The sequence below is a fragment of the Panthera leo genome, chromosome B2, assembly GCF_018350215.1.
Source record: "Panthera leo isolate Ple1 chromosome B2, P.leo_Ple1_pat1.1, whole genome shotgun sequence".
Classification (NCBI taxonomy): domain Eukaryota; kingdom Metazoa; phylum Chordata; class Mammalia; order Carnivora; family Felidae; genus Panthera; species Panthera leo.
In genome coordinates, this window is record NC_056683.1 from 601,419 (window position 1) to 618,518 (window position 17,100).

The 17,100-nt window shown below is 37.3% G+C and overlaps 2 protein-coding genes across 2 annotated transcripts; both read left to right on the forward strand.

Moving 5' to 3' along the window:
- The first annotated feature begins 3,903 nt into the window (after positions 1-3,903).
- LOC122219333 (olfactory receptor 2W1-like) lies at positions 3,904-4,944 on the forward strand. Its single transcript, XM_042937506.1, has one exon. It carries the CDS (start codon positions 3,904-3,906, stop codon positions 4,849-4,851), a length of 948 nt encoding a protein of 315 aa, XP_042793440.1. The 3' UTR covers positions 4,852-4,944.
- Positions 4,945-14,261: 9,317 nt separating this feature from the next.
- On the forward strand, positions 14,262-15,935 carry LOC122219332 (olfactory receptor 2W1-like). Its single transcript, XM_042937504.1, has one exon. It carries the CDS (start codon positions 14,383-14,385, stop codon positions 15,328-15,330), a length of 948 nt encoding a protein of 315 aa, XP_042793438.1. The 5' UTR covers positions 14,262-14,382; the 3' UTR covers positions 15,331-15,935.
- The last annotated feature ends 1,165 nt before the right edge of the window (positions 15,936-17,100 follow it).

Sequence of the window (17,100 nt, forward strand, 5' to 3'; positions counted from 1 at the left end):
AAATTTTTTTTAACTTTTATTTATTTTTGAGAGAGAGCATGAGCAGGGAGGGGAAGAGAGAAGCACAGAATCCAAAGCAGGCTCCAGGCTCTGAGCCGTCAGCACAGAGCCTGATGTGGGGCTTGAACCCACAAACTATGAGATGACCTGAGCTGAACTTGGATGCTTAACCAACTAAGCCACCCAGGCATCCCTCCATGTTACTTTTATACCCATTACGTTTCTTTCTCCTCTTACTCTTTTGGTAGATTGCTGAGGGGGCATTAACTTATGTTCCATGCTGAAATTATAAATGTATTTGCCAACTAAATTTATTTCAAAACTTTAGATCATTTATAAGAAGATATGTTCAATTAAAAAAAAATTGTAGATTCAGAAGATGCAGACCACACTGTTTTGTTTATTATTCGTCATCCTGTGCTTGTCACAAGACTTGTATGATACGCAATTTACAGCCACATAAAAAGAGTAATAATGTCCACTCAAGGCCTTAAGGATCACTAAGACGTAATATACAAAAATGTGTTGTATATTGTATATTGAACTATATTGTATTGCAGATTGTGTATAACAAAGCACAATACAAAACTCTTATAATTATTTTCACTCATATTAGCCTGATATATAATACAAGTAATAGTAATGATGATTTTAATCTCAGTCTAAAATTAAGAAAAGTAGCTGACTTTGGACATTGATAACTTCCCTTCAGGGAGAATTGTTTTTGTTTTGACTTTGTGTTTCTGAGCAATTATCAATACAAATTGCTTAGGAGAGATTCAGTATCCCCAGGTGTTACACCATTGCTCTTAGGGGAAAACTACTTAGTTATCATTCATAGCACAGCTGTGTCTCCTTGCTGGGTTATTTTCCACAGGAGGACATGAACGTGCCTCATTAATCGGGCCAGTGAATGGGGTGGTGAGAGGCAGCACAGCCTCCTTCCGCCAGCACAAAAGTCATGGTGATAATTGGGCAAAAGTGGAGATAGTCTAGGGATATATCTGCTCTATTTAGTTATAAAGAAGAATATTCATCTTGTACTTCAGAAAAAGAAAGTTTCTCTTCTAAGTTTTTCTTGCCTGAATTACCAGCACTGAAAAGTTTACTCAACTGAATTAGGGTAAGTGGGCGAGAAATTAGGTTGTCTTGGGTAGTATTACTAGAAGTTCCTCAACATCAAAATAATTTGCATATAACCTTTTAGTTCTAGTTTTCTCTACCATGTAGGACATCTAATAATCTCTAGGTCACTATCTGTTAAGTGGAAATGGTTTTACCTCTCTACTCCTGTGTCTGTACGCCACCTTCTGTGTTAACAAGCATGTATTAAGAGCCTACTAGGTGCACTTTAGGGATCATACGTCTAATAAACTAAGTGTGTGCCACAGTGAAAGGGGCAGTGGATTTGTTGGAGAGTGAAAATGAAGATCTCAGTTAGAACCATGATGCGTGACATTAGCTGTACATTTGCTCCTGGTGATGACGTGAACCTGTGTATGGCTGTGGAATCTGCTGCTGGGGGGAGCTGGGCAAGCAGAGACCCACGGCCGATCATCAGTCCCCAGTGAGAAAGTGAAACCTCAGGAGTGAAGATCCATGAAACAGGAGAGAAGCAGAAGATGGTGTGAACACAGGTGGAGGGAAGGAGAAATGGATGAGAAGACGAAGTGAAGGGAAGAGGTAAAGAGAGTGATAAAGTGATAATGGTAAGAAAAGGGGTTGTACTATCTTGGAGGAGAGTAGAGTTATTTTAGAAGTTAAGTTTTGGTTACTGTTTTTGTAGGGCAAAGGTAAACCCAAGTGGCTAAGATAATTGAGAAAAGACACTGGTTTTAGAAATTAGGGCCACTTTGGTGGGTGCCTGGGTGGCTCAGTCCATTAAGTTTCAGACTTTGGCTTAGGTCATGATCTCCCAGTTCGTGGGTTTGAGCCCATGTCAGGCTCTGTGCTGACAGCTCAAAGCCTGGAGCTTGATTTGGATTCTGTGTCCCCCTCTCTCTCTGCCGCTCCCCGGCTCCTGCTCTGTTTCACTCTCTCAAAAATAAAGAAACATTAAAAAAAATTAGGGCCACTTTGTCTTTAAGATGATATTTTTAATATATGGTACATGAGAGAAGCCAGATTGCTTTTTTGAAAGTTTGTGCTTGTAATTTTAAGAAGAAACTTCTCTTTCAGAGTTTAATAAAGGCAAAGGGTGAGGAACACAGATTTACTGTTACTGTGGCTTTTATGTATTGCCAGTCTCTGTGCCTAAACCTGGGGTTAGTCACTGAGAATACAGCTATGAAATAACACGGCTTCATGTGGCTCAAAATTCTGACTGGAAGTGTGCCAGGAGTGAGTCATTGTATGGACGAAAGCCAAAGTATAAGTGAGTGGTAGAAAACCTGTATAAAATCAAGAAAGACATAAAAGTATGAATAACCAGACTTTAGGAGACTGTAAATAATGGAGTCAATAGTACAGGAGGTCAAATAATTTTTGTAATAAAATAAATCAATTTCTGGATCTGAGAAAAAATAAGTGGTAGAATATAGGTGGCAATACAGAGAAATTTGAATCAAAGGGATAAATTTGACTCTTAGAAGGAAATGGCAGAATTTGAGAATAAAAATCTGGAAGGACAGAGTGGGATTCAGGCTCACACCAGCCACAGGTTAGACCAGTGGTTCTCCGCTCGGGAAACTTACCCCACATGGGACTTTGGGCAGTGCCTGGGCACTTTGTTTTTTCATTTCAAGCATTTATAATTTAAAAGTCTCATGTCAGACTCCATAAGAATTGTGACATATTAAAAGCATAACCAATATCATAAATGTTTAGTTATTATATGACCGCTTAGAATTAATGCTAGGATAAATACAAGTCTCAAACAAGACCCACAGTCAAATACTTGGAGGGCTCTGTCGATGATTATGAATTTTTTCCAATAGTATTACAGAGATCTCTGTACAGAATGTATTTTATGTATTTTTCTTGTGATGAGAACTCTAAAGACCTACTCTCTCAGCAATTTTCAAGTATGCAGTGTAGCATTATGGACTGTAGGCACCGTGCTCACCTCTCTAGGACTGACGTATTCCATTGTGTCTATGCACCAGTGTCTTTATCCATTCCTCTATCAATGGACACTTAGTTTGCTTCTATGACTTGACTGTTGTGAATAGTGCTGCAGTGAATGAGTGAGCATTTTCATGTACTTTGGATAAATGCACGAAAGCGGAATTGCTGGATCGTATGGTTGTTGTTTTCTTTTTTAATTTTTTGAGGAACTTCCATCCTATTTTCCATAGTGACTGCATCAAGGAATCTCTTTATTTGAAAATATCTCCAAAAAATTTTTTTTTGTTTAGACAGGGTTGGAAATTACTGTTCTATTTGATATTCATGTGATTTTGTTCCTTAGTGGAATCAAAATTAAAATAATTGTATTTTAAAAGATTAAACATAAAGTTAATGATTTAAATTCTTCAGTATGCACTGCTGCTATTATTGACACAAAGAAAATTCCCCAGTAAAGAACTAGCCACATTAAAAGACATTTAATGACATTAAATCAAACAGAGTTCTCTTTTATATACTCTAGTGGTAGAGATACAGATTACTAGTTTTATCAATAAATTTTTATATTATAATTCACATTTGGACATTTTGTTTGATGTTCAAAAAAGAAAACTATACAATAGCCCATTACAATTGTCCATCAGAGCTTAAAATTTACATTATCTGAACCAATAAAAATTTACATTATCTGAAGCAATGAAAATGATATGTTTTATAATAAAACGTTTATCCATATCATCAATGTAATGCCTGATTTGAACCTGGCTATAAGGGTTTTGAATATACTCATTATTGATTATTCCATCTTTAGAATTGCTATTGACAAAAAAGAAAACAATGGTCAATGACAGCCACTTTGGTGGATTTACACTCCTAGGATTCCAGGGGCAGCCACAGCTGGAGATGATCATCTCTGGGGTTGTCTTTCTCTTCTACACCATTGCCTTGATGGGAAATATGGCCATCGTCCTGCTTTCTTTCCTAGATGACCATCTCCAGACCCCCATGTACTTCTTCCTTAGGAATTTGGCCATCTTGGATCTCTGTTATACCACAAATATAGTCCCACAGATGTTGGCCAATATCTGGGGCAAAGACAAGAGAATTACGTTTGGTGGCTGTGTCCTTCAACTTTTCATTGATATGGTACTGTGCTCAGTGGAATGTATCCTTCTGGCTGTGATGTCTTATGACCGATTCAATGCTGTCTGCAAGCCTCTGCACTACATGACCGTTATGAACCCCCAACTCTGTCGAACCTTGGTGGCCATGACCTGGGGAGTTGGTGTTACTAATTGCATGATACTTTCACCCTATGCCATGAGTCTTCCCCGATGTGGGAACCACCATTTGGATCACTTTTTTTGTGAAATGTCTGCAATGATCAAGATTGCGTGTGTGGACACCACAGCCATGGAGGAAACCACATTTGCTATGTGCCTGATTATAGTTCTTGTTCCCCTTCTTCTCATTCTGGTTTCTTATGGCTTCATTGCTGTAGCTGTGTTGAAGATCAAATCTGCAGCAGGGAGACAGAAAGCATTTGGGACCTGTTCCTCCCACCTCATTGTGGTGTCCATCTTCTATGGGACTGTTATCTACATGTACATCCAGCCAGGAAACAGTCCATCTCAGGATGAAGGTAAACTTCTCAGTATCTTTTATTCCATTGTTACTCCCAGCTTGAACCCCCTGATCTACACACTAAGGAATAAGGAGTTCAAGGGGGCCATGAAGAGGCTGATTGGAAAAGAAAAACGTTCCTTGGAAACAACAGGACAATGATTCTTACTCCCAGCAATTTCCAATATGGAAATGTTCACCTGACATCCATTAAATGTAGACAAGATATTTTGTAGTCATCAGCTGAGAGACAGAGGGTACTCTAAATACATACGATAATAATTATGATAAAATCCAATGTACAAAAATCCATATTTATTTATGTTAAAATGTTTATTTTGAGAGAGAGTGAGTGTGCATGTGCACAGGCATGAGCAGGGTAGGGGCAGAGAGAGGGAGAGAGAAAGAGACTCCCAAGCAGGATCTGCACTGTTAGCACTGAGCCTGATGCAGGGCTCAATCTCATGACCCTGGGATCATGACCCAACCTGAAATCCAGAGTATGTTGCTTCACTGACTGAGCCACCCAGTTGCCCCCAAAGTCCATATTTAAAATAAATTCTTAAACTGAGATGCCAACACTAGAGATTGCTTAAGTTATGCACTGATTCTTTCAGAGGACACATGTCCCAATTATATTGACATTCATCAATTAAACTCTAATCTTCTCCCTTCATTATGCTAAGTAAATATTGTCAGGATGTCAAGGGGGTTAAAAGCTGTTCTTGTCACACCCAGGTTTGGGATGTCTTCGCCTCCAGCATTCTAGGAATATCTCCACATAGGGTGATCTCCAGTGCGAGGACAACTGTGAGACCACTAATAAACCAAGAAGACCATGAGTTCCAGCTACAGCTACCACTTATCTTAAAAGTGAGGTGATGCTAATTACACTGAAAATGTCTTTCCTCTGACATCTTCCTCTGTCTATATAATTACTCAACAAACAACCCAATTCTTTGAGCACAAAAAGAAAAACATGTTATGTCACATTCCAGTGACTGTTGTTAAGATATTATCACTTTTCAGTTTCCCACTTGGTCTTTTTTACTGATTATTTTTAGGGCCAGCATGGAGATCTTACCACAGCACCTGTTTGAACTGTACTAACTCCCTACTCTGTGTGCAGAGTAGAAATACTCTTTTCTCAACTTGGGGAAAAACTAGCACATCGGAAGGTGATTCATGGCCACTGAAGTGACCTCTCATATTTGCCTTTCGCTACAATGTTGTTTGTTTTTTAGTTATTTCTCCATCATTTTGGTCAAACTGTAATCCTTTCCATATTTAAGAAGAAAGATAAATATTGATATGTAGAGACCATTGAGAGCTGTATTATCAGACTGAAGCTTGAGGCTAAGACTTTTTGATGACTTTCTCTTTATTTCTGGTTCAGTATCCAGTATCACTTCCTCTGGCTCCATTTCCGATCATGTCAGGGTCCTCACATCTGTCACAAAATCCCATTCACACCAAAGAGGTTAAAAAAGATGGCTATAACAATTCATTCCATGTCTAATACCTGCCTATAATCCTGCCCTCCTCCCCTGGAAGAACCATGATTCTCAATGTGTGGATTCCATTGTCTTCCTTTGTTTTATGGATGATTTACCTAGGTATGCATCTCCCAGGAATATACTATAATTGGATATTTAAAATTTTTTATGTAAATAAATTCTGTTGTGCCTGACTTCCTTCATATGAATAACATCACATTTTCATGATTTATGCATGTCTAAGCATTTCAGTACTTCATTTATTTCCACAACTGTGATATTCTGAATAGAAAGTAATAATTTATCTCTCCTGTTCATAAAGATTGTAGTTTTTAATAACCTATAATTACATATGTATTAATATCCACATGTATACATTCCAAAGCTCTTTTTATGATTTTTTTCCTAGATATTTGATGCGTTTTTATTCTATTGCAGGTTGTATCTTTAAAATTTTTAATTTTGTTTTTTAACAATGGCTGTTCAAGCAAAATTGATTTCAATATTGACCCTGTATTCACATTTTACCCAACATAGTTACTGAGGCTCCTAATTTATCCAGAGATTATTTTAGACTGTCCACATATACACCATTATTATGTGTAAAAAGTGACCGTATATACACCAATATTCATCAATATTATGTGAAGTTTTACTTGTACCTTTCCGAGTTATGTGATTTTAATTTTTCTACTCAATTTATAGTACTATCTTGCCCTGCAAATGATGAACGTAGTATGTGTGACATTGCTTATATAGTTCCTAATGTCAAAGGGAGAGTTTTGATTATTTCACTATTACTATATAATAAATGTGATGTGTTTTATCTTGCCACTTTTTATCAGCTGTTATTTTTTTACACTCCTTACATTCTAAGATTATTTTATTTTTGTCATAAATATGAAATTTTATGAAGTATTTTTCTGTGTCTGTTGTGAAGACCATGTGATTTTTTCGGCTTTGCTTTATTATGTTGTAAATTATATTTATTGATGATTTCTATGGTTATACAAACTTTACCTTCACAGAGTAGGCCTAACTTGGACCAGAATTATTATCTTAGTTTATACATTCAGTTTGTTACTTTTGTTGACAGTTTTTTTTTTTTTTACCAAAACTCATAAGTGCTATAGGCGTGTAATTTTCCATTTCTATAAAGTTCTTTTCTGGTTTTAGTATCTAAGTTATGTTAGATTCATGAAGTGAGTGGAGTTGCCTCATTTTCTATAATCTAAAAGAACTCAAGATTGATATTGTGATCTTTCAGTGCAGGGTCCTCTAGCCCATGACCATGACGTCCCCTCCTTCTATCTCATTAATGTGTGCAGTTTTTCTGGAGGGCCCCTGCATGCATTTTACAAAGATTTATTGCTAGGCATTGAATGTTTCTGATCCTGTTGTAAATGGTAGTAAATGGTATTTGTTTAAAAAAATTTTTAGTTGGTTGTTGCCACTGTATAAAAATATGTTTTGTGGGGTTTTTTTTTTGGTATATTGACCTGGTATCCAATGAATTTGCTAGCCAAATTATTAATTCTAATTTATTTGTATATCCTTTTAGAGATTTTTGTGTATTTTATCACACAATCTGAAAATAATGACAAATTATTTCTTCCTTTCTGAAACTTCCTTTTTAGTTTTCTTTTTTTTTCAAAAATTTTTTATTACATTTATTTATTTTTGATAGAGACAGAGCACAAGTAGGGGAGGGGCAGAGAGAGATGGAGACACAAAATCTGAAACAGGCTCCAGGCTCTGAGCTGTCAGCACAGAGCCCCACGCAGGGCTCGAACCCACAAATGGTGAGAGATCATGACCTGAGCTGAAGCTGGACACTCAACCTACTGAGCCACTCAGGCACTCTGCTCCCCCTTTTTAGTTTTCTTTTCTCTTACTGTACTGGCTGGGTTCCCAGCAGAATTTTGGCTGGAAGTGTCAGAAACTGTCCTGCTCACTGACAGGGAGGACGGCATCCCCTATTTCACCTCTGAGTTTAATGGTTTGCTACAGGTTTGTGTTAAAGACTGTTTTCTTTCTTTTTTTTTTAAATTTCTTTTAATGTTTATTTATTTCTGAGAGAGACAGAGACAGAATGCGAGTGGGTTAGGGGCAGAGAGAGAGGGAGACACAGAAGCAGAAGTGGGCTCCAGGCTCTGAGCTGTCAGCACAGAGCCAGACGTGGGGCTCAAACTCACAAACCGTGAGATTGTGACCTGAGCCGAAGTCGGATGCTCAACCTACTGAGCCACCCAGGTGGCCCTGTTTTCTTTTTTAAAAATATTTTTAATAATTTATTTATTTAAATTCAAGTTAGTTAACATACAGTATAGTATTTATTTCAGGAGAAGAACTCAGTGATTCATCACTTACATACACACCTAGTACTCATCACAAGTGCCCTCCTTATTGTCCTTCGCCCATTTAGCCCATACTCCCACCCCACACCCATCCGGCAACCCTCTTTGTTCTCTGTATTTAAGTTTCTTATGGTTTGTCTCCCTCTGTTTTTATCTTATTTTTCCATCCCTTCCCCCCATGTTCATCTGTTATGTTTCTTAAATTCCACATGAGTGAAATCATAAGATATTTGTCTTTCTCTGACTTATTTCGCTTAGCATAATACCCTCCAGTTCCATTCACGTTGTTGGAAATGGCAAGATTTCACTCTTTTTGATTGCTGAGTAATATAAAAAATAGATTTTTATAAGGTGCTGAATTTTATCATATTTTCTTCTGTATGATTAAAAGATTTTTTTAACTTTTTTTTTTTTTTTTTGAGAGAGAGAGACAGAGTGGGAGCAGGGGAGGAACAGAGAGAGGGAGACACAGAATCCAAAGCAGGCTCCAGGCTCTGAGCTGTCAGCACAGAGCCCGACACGGGGCTTGAACTCACAAACCGTGAGATTGTGACCTGAGCCAAAGTTGGATGCCAAACTAACTGAGCCACCTAGGCACCCCATCTTCTATATGATTTTTTTATCTGATTTTATTCACTTATGTGGTGAATCATATTACCTGATTTTAAACATTAAGTGCTTCCTTGCTTTCCTGGAATAAGTACAACTTGGTCGTGATATGTTTTTCTTGCCACATACCATAGGATCTCTTTTGTAGATGGCTGGTAATTTTCCCTAATCAACTAATAGTTCATTGAATTTGAGTAACTTCAAAACACTGATCTTTTTTTAGTTTCTAGACACATCTTTCCTTTGCTTCACTGTTTTAGTGATATTTATACATGAATTCCAATTGAACATATACATAATATCCTTGGTAAACTTTAATAACCATATTTTTCTTGCTAATATTTTGAACATCTTGTTCATTTTATTTTAATTTTATTCAGCTTCTTAATCTTGACCTCATTTTCCTGTAAGACTTATTCAGCCAAGTCTATATTCTGTGTTTCAAAATTTTATTTCATTTCTGTTGTTTTCTTCCCCATTTTTGTTCCCTCGGCTAAACTCCATTACTGCTCATCTCTTACACCATGTATTTTATGAGTTCTTATATTTCTGAGCTGTCTTCTAGTTCCACAGAGCTAATTATTTCCTGATGTTTTTCTTTTTAAGTGAAATGTGATCCTGTAACTTCATCTTCCGTGTGTAACACTTAAGGAATGAAGTGATGGGACCTGGGTGGCTCAATTGGTTAAGTGTCTGATTTCAGCTCAGGTCAGGATCTCGCAGTTCGTGCGTTCGAGCACTGTGTTGGGCTCTGTGCTGACAGCTCAGAGCCTGGAGCCTGCTTCAGATTCTGTGTCATCCTCTCTCTCTGCCCCTCCCCTATTCATGGTCTCTTTCAAAAATAAATAAACATTAAAAAAAATAGTGAGTGAGGTGAGTGCCCCTCCTCATCTGCTATTTGCTTCTCTCTTGACCCTTTCATGCCCATTGGGTATTATTATTATTTTAGAAATATGGAACTCATTTCTTATTACTACATTCAACCTGAAATTTTTTTCCTGGACCACCCATTTCAGAATATTTGTGTTGGGAAGGAGCAAAGTCTATGCTTTGAGCTTGAGAATGTTCCTTCAGACCCAGGGTCACACACATAAGGGAGATTTTAGGCTGTCGTGTTGTGATGTGAACTCACAATTCCTGCTCACCGTCTGTTCACAGTCCCTCTCCTTGCCACATACATAACAAGAGAAAATATTCTTCAGAAGGTCTGTCTCAGTGGTGTCCTGTGTGGTTCTTCCAGAAGTCCAGATGGATATAAGAACCATCCCCTGATATGCTCCATCCTGCTTCATGTTCAGGAGGCCCCAACTTAGCTTACCTCCTTCAGCTTCTCAAAGTAGGAGGCATCCTTTCTTCTGCATATTCCACTGTCTGACCTTCACTAACCCTGGAATAGTTTTCTATTTTAGGATCCATGTTTCAGAGCTCAGCTGCTTAAATAAAGCTGCATTTCCCCTTTATTATCATCCTTATTGTTTTGAGGTGATTTCTCAGGGGAGGAGAGGAAGTAATGATTCTCACAACACTAATGCTAGAGTTTTGGCCTATCCTTATAAATAATCTTTAGGGTCATCGACAAGACTTACACTCTCTGATCCTATTACCAAGCTATTCAACAATAAAAACTGCTGAGATTTTGTGGGATTACGTATCTATAAAATGTCAGTTTCCAGGGAGTGTTAATTGGCCAGTGTGTCCTTAATGGGAATAACAAGCCAAAGTTTAAATAACAAATTATGGCTTCTAGGCATAACATAACTCTATCAAATAATCACCACCATAACCTCTCACCTCTTCCATCCATGGTTGTGACTCCAGGACAAACTGTCAGGGGCACTATTGCTAAAGGCGCCCTTCTTTGTAGAAGTCAGAAATTTCATTGTTATTGAAATATATTTGAAAGTTTAAGTTAAACAAAAGCAAATGTGACAGAAAAAATAAAACTTACAATCATGATTATATGTGGGTTAAATGTCTCATCATTGCCTGTGTTGCCTTGTGACAATCTGTAAGTTCTGGACACATGAATTTCTTGCACAGAAACTGCAGTAATAACACCATCAGTAGAAGTGTTTCATTGATGAAACCAGACACAGAAGTGTATTTTGAATTGCAAAGCATAGTTATTCATTTGGTCTTATATTAATAGTACTTCAAATAAATGATGGTTGTAATTTCCATGCAGAGTTGAAAATGAGTCAGTTAACTATGGAAACTCCTGGGGTTTTTTAAAAATTATTTTCCCTGGGTAATTTACAATATACCTTAATTGCTAATGAGATAACCCAGCATCCCTAAGGTCTTCCCAGACTCAACACATTTCATCATTGCTCTTTGGGGAAATGACCTGTCATCTTTCACACTGCAGGTTTCTCTTCTCAGTCATATAAATAGGATGATTCTCCTTGGACAGGAACAGGAGTGTCTCCTGTATGATCCCCATGGCAAGTGGGAGAAATCTTGTAAGTAAAGAATAATTACATTCTCAGTGTTATTTAGGTGAAGAGAGAAAGAAACATTCCCTACTTTAAAAATCATGTTGTATTTAAATTAGTTTACAAAATTCTCAAAGAAATGTACAAAAGAAGCTTCTGGCTTTTATATGAATTTTCTGTCCTTCAAAGTCCGAGACATGTTTAATCACATGTAATGAAATGTACACTAGAAATGAAAATGAATATTTGTGTTTTTAATTTCACCCCCAGAGTTCATAAATTCATTTTAACAAACATTTTTAAGACCCTAGGAAGTAGTTTATAACACCGCTATATACATAAAAAGTTCATGTCTGTGAAAGAAAGAGTTAACGTTTGTTTTACGAGGTAACGTAATAAATTCAATTTTGTGTACATGTGGTATGGGAAGTTACTGTTATCAAAGTCAGTACAAATGCCGAAAAATTAGCTAAAATTTAAAATCTGAGGCGCAAAGGATGAGAGGGCCAGAAGACCTAGGCTGTTAGTTTTCTATGAAAAATTGGTAAGGGAAGCCTTGTGACACAGGAGGAAGGGGAGAAAGGAGAGCCCGTTAGAACACTCTGGGGACAGAGCTAGCAGGGAGGGTGCCCTGGGTGGGGGGGTCAGGAGGGCAGCTAGGTGGTGTCTTTGGGAAGGCAAAGGGCAACGCTGACATGGGGGCACTAACCTGCCACTGAGAATTCAGGAAGAAAAATAACGTGGAAAAGACCACTGGTTTGGAAGCTAGGAATTCATTTCTGTGCATGAGAGACATTGTTTATTTTTTTTATTTTTATTATTAAGATTTTATTTAAATTCCAGTTAACCTACATGCAATATTTGTTTCAGGTCTACAATTTAGTGATTCCACCTATACAGCACCCAGTGCTCATCACAAGTGCCCTCCCAATACCCATCATCTGTTCCTCCAGCCTCCCACCCACCTCAGGAGAGACCTGTTTTAGTTGAATATTTGGGTTGAGCCTTTTTTTTTTCTTTGGTAAAGTATAATTAATTCACAGTTTTATGCTAGTTCAGGTGTACAATATAATGATTCAGTAATTTTCTATCTTTCTCCAGGTTCATCACAATAAGTACACTCTTAATCTCCATCACCTATTTCACCTATCTCCTCCACCCCCCCATCTCCCCTCTGTTGATCAGCAGTTTGTTTTCTATAGTTAAAAGTCTTGGTTTTTGTTTCCTTTTTTCTTTGTTCATTTGTTTTGTTTCTTAAATTTCACATATGTGTGAAATCATGTGGTGTTTTTCTTTCACTGGTTTATTTGGTTTAGGATATAAACTCTAGCTCCATCTACCTCTTTGCAAATGACCAGATTTTGTTCTTTTTGATCGCTGAGTACTATTTATATGTGTATGTGTATATATATATGTATGTGTATGTATATATACACACATACCATTTCTCCATCCATCGGTCGATGGACACAGGTTGCTTCCATATCTCAGCTATTGTAAATAATACTGCAATAAACATGTGGGTTCATGTATCCCTTTTAGTTAGTGAGTTCATTTTCATTGGCTAGCTCAGTAGAGACATTACTGTATTGTATGCTAATTTTAATTTCAGTTTTTTTTGAGGAACCTATATAGTTTTCCACAGTTCCTGCTTGAGGTTTTACAAAGACACCACTTTTTTTTAGGTATGAAAGGAAAGAGTCAGATGTGATCAGCAAAGTTTCTTTTAACAAATCTCACATATTCATGGACGTTTTCTCTGTGCCGATCCTGAGGGGAGCCATGAAATATGAACACAAAAATAACACAGCTCCCCCTCCTGAGGTGTTTTAACATTTCATATGTATGAGTCATAGAATGGAAGTTCTTGTAGGATGAGAGGAAGGACACAAACGAATATCAGAGATTGAATGTAAAATGAAGAGATGGAAACAGGAAGTGGTGCATGGTGGATACAAAGTTCAGATGAAAAATGGCATCTGAAGGGAAAGTGGGAGGAATGCTGTTCTGGGACCGTGTGGGGAAGGGCAAATAGCATTTGGAAACCCAAGTTTTGAGATGAAAGAAAAAAGTTTGGCTTTAAAATCTAAAGTCAGTTGGTCACTTGGGTGGCTCTGTCAGTTAACTGTCCAACTCTTGGTTTTGGCTCACGTCATGATCTCGTGGTTTTGTGCTCAAGCCCCGCTTAGGGCTCTGTGCTGATAGCATGGAGCCTGCTTGGGATTCTTTCTCTCTCCCTCTCTCTCTGCCCCTCCCCTGCTCATGCTGTCTCTGTCTCTCAAAAATAAATACATAAACTTAAGAAAGTTTAAGATATAAAGTCAGAAAATTTACATAGCAGAGTGAAAATGGAGACCCAAACTGAGCCCATGCAGTTTAAGTAATAGAAAAGGGGTATTAGAGGTATGAAATCTATGAACCCTTGAATGAAAGAGACAATGAGTGGTCACAGATTCCAAACCCCCTTCCCAGCACCCCGATTAATAAAGAGAAGTCCACTGGATTTCATCAGCCTTTCATCAGGCTTTTCCTATGATATTTTGCAGGTTTTAGCCATGGCATAGAAGCCGACAGAAAACTCAGAGTAGGGATCTAGTAGACAGGTCGCCCTGGGATAAATTCTAGACCTAATTGGATAAACAGAACAAACGCTCAATGAGATGTAAATACTGATGTGTTATTTGATTATATGATACGTTTCTTGCCAGCTATAATTCCACTAATATTGTTTATAAACACACTCGCTTCCAATATGTTAATGTTTTATTGTCACAGCTGATATTAAGAAATAGGAAAATGGTCAACAATACCCACTTTGGTGGATTTATATTCCTTGGATTCCCAGGGCAGCCACAGCTGGAGATGATCATCTCTGGGGTTGTCTTTCTCTTCTACACCATTGCCTTGATGGGAAACATGGCCATCATCCTGCTGCCGTTACTGGATGAACATCTCCAGACCCCCATGTATTTCTTCCTTAGGAATTTGGCCATCTTGGATCTCTGTTATATCACAAATATAGTCCCACAGATGTTGGTCAATGTCTGGGGCAAAGACAAAAAAATCTCTTTTGGTGGCTGTGCCTTTCAACTTTTCACTGATGTGACACTATGCACAGTCGAATGTATGCTTCTGGCTGTGATGTCTTATGACCGATTCAATGCTGTCTGCAAGCCTCTGCACTACATGACCATTATGAACCCCCAACTCTGTCGAACCCTGGTGGCCATGACCTGGGGAGTTGGTGTTACTAATTGCATGATACTTTCACCCTATGCCGTGAGTCTTCCCCGATGTGGGAACCACCATTTGGATCACTATTTTTGTGAAATATCTGCAATGGTGAAGATTGCATGTGTGGACACCACAGCCATGGAGGAAACCTTATTTGCATTATGTTTTTTTATTTTCCTCACACCACTCCTTCTCATTCTAGTTTCTTATGGCTTCATTGCTATAGCTGTGTTGAAGATCAAATCTGCAGCAGGGAGACAGAAAGCGTTTGGGACCTGTTCCTCCCACCTCATTGTGGTGTCCATCTTCTATGGGACTGTTATCTACATGTACATCCAGCCAGGAAACAGTCCATCTCAGGATGAAGGTAAACTTCTCAGTATCTTTTATTCCATTGTTACTCCCAGCTTGAACCCCCTGATCTACGCACTAAGGAATAAGGAGTTCAAGGGGGCCATGAAGAGGCTGATTGGAAAAGAAAAATGTTCCTTGGAAACAACAGGACACTAATATCTTTTTATGAGAAGTTTCCAATTAAGAAATTGGTCCTGTGTAACATACAAATCATTGCCAAATTATTTTAGTAGTACTCATCACCTAAAAGTGAAAATTATACCTAAAATGTTGCTTACATTTTAGCATCAATGTCCCAAATTGCCAAGGGTTGATTCTAAAACAAGTATGTCTCTCAAAGTCACCAGTTATCACCTTTGATCAGTCATCCCCACCTGCAGCCAGAGAGCAGGCTCTATGGAGTCCAAGCATTGTACTGTGAGGGGAAGGAGGGAAGACTCTACCAAACTGGATTCAAGTTATAATTTATCAGATATCTTTAAATTATCATGACACTTTAACAAAAAGAAAAAAGTTAATGTTCTAACTATAAGTTTTTACACTGACTCTACAATTTGTTCATGTGAAGACAAAATCATTTCTGTTCAGATCTTAAATGTTCCTGCCATGTCTATTTACTTTAAAAGAATCTTAATATATTATGTAAACTGGCTAAAATATATTTCTACTTGTAGCTGTTTTCTGCCTGAATCAGGACTTTCTCAAACTTAGCCTGTCAAAATAAAATGTGAGAATAAATTGGATGCAGAGTTTGATATTATAACACTGCTAACAAATCATCCTTGATTTCAAATTTCTGAGTTCATTACAGCAGGTACATTAATCCTTTTCATTAATTTGTAGTAAGTAAACAATACATGGAAAAATAAATAATGTGTTTATTAGCTCTTTTTTATAAAGTCAGCATAAACTTGACTTCAAAATGTTACAAGGATATTACAAAATAAAAAAAGGAAAAAGAAAGAAAATGAAGGGAATTTTTTTCAATATCTTTCATGAACATAGATGTAAACATCCCTAACAAAAGATTAAGAAATCGAATCCAGAAATAAAGGTTAACATGTCAGTCAAGTGGGTTTACTCCCACTATGCAAGATTGGAGTAACATTGAAAATCAATCACCGCATGATTCTGTTAATATAATCCATAATATTAACAAAATGAAAGTAAAAACAATAAAGTTATTTCCATAGATTCAGTAAAGCATTTCAACATTCATTTACTGGAAAACAAAGGCTCTTAGCAAACTTGGAATATAAACAAGTTCTGTATCTTGATGATGATTAAGTTTCCATCTAACATATTTGAGGAGGCTAAACAACTCGACCAATAGGATAGTATGGAGTCCAGAAGGAGCTCCAACACATAGACAGCCAACCAATTAATGACTCTTGTGCCCCGTAGTGCAGGAGGGAGAGGACAGTCTTTCAATACGTAGCTCCAGATCAACTGACGTCCTTGTGGGAGAAAAGATACTTAAACTTATACATAAAAATCAATTTCAACTTGATTATAGATATAAGTAAAACAAGATGGATTTTAATGATATTATTCATGAATTTTGAATAGGAAAAGATCTATTAAATAAGACAGAAACTTTTAACCATAATAGAAAAATTTGACTAAATTGAAATATAGTAAAATTAAGACCATACCTTTGTGAAAAGTTCCATTAAGAGAGCCACTCCGTGTGTGTGTGTGTGTGTGTGTGTGTGTCTGTCTGTCTCAAGGAAAGAATTTCCATCCAGACTATACAAAAAATTCCTACAAATCAAAAATAAAAAAACAGAAAATCTAACACAACAATCACATATCCAAATGGACAATACATAAAAATATACTTAAGTTCAGGGTTATGCTAAATGAAATAAATCAGACAGAGAAAGATAAATACCATATGATTTCACTTACATGTGGAATGTAAAA

Coding starts and splice junctions, on each gene's coding strand:
- LOC122219333 (XM_042937506.1), top strand. CDS start 3,904: ATGGTCAATGACAGCCACTTTGGTGGATTTACACTCCTAGGATTCCAG.
- LOC122219332 (XM_042937504.1), top strand. CDS start 14,383: ATGGTCAACAATACCCACTTTGGTGGATTTATATTCCTTGGATTCCCA.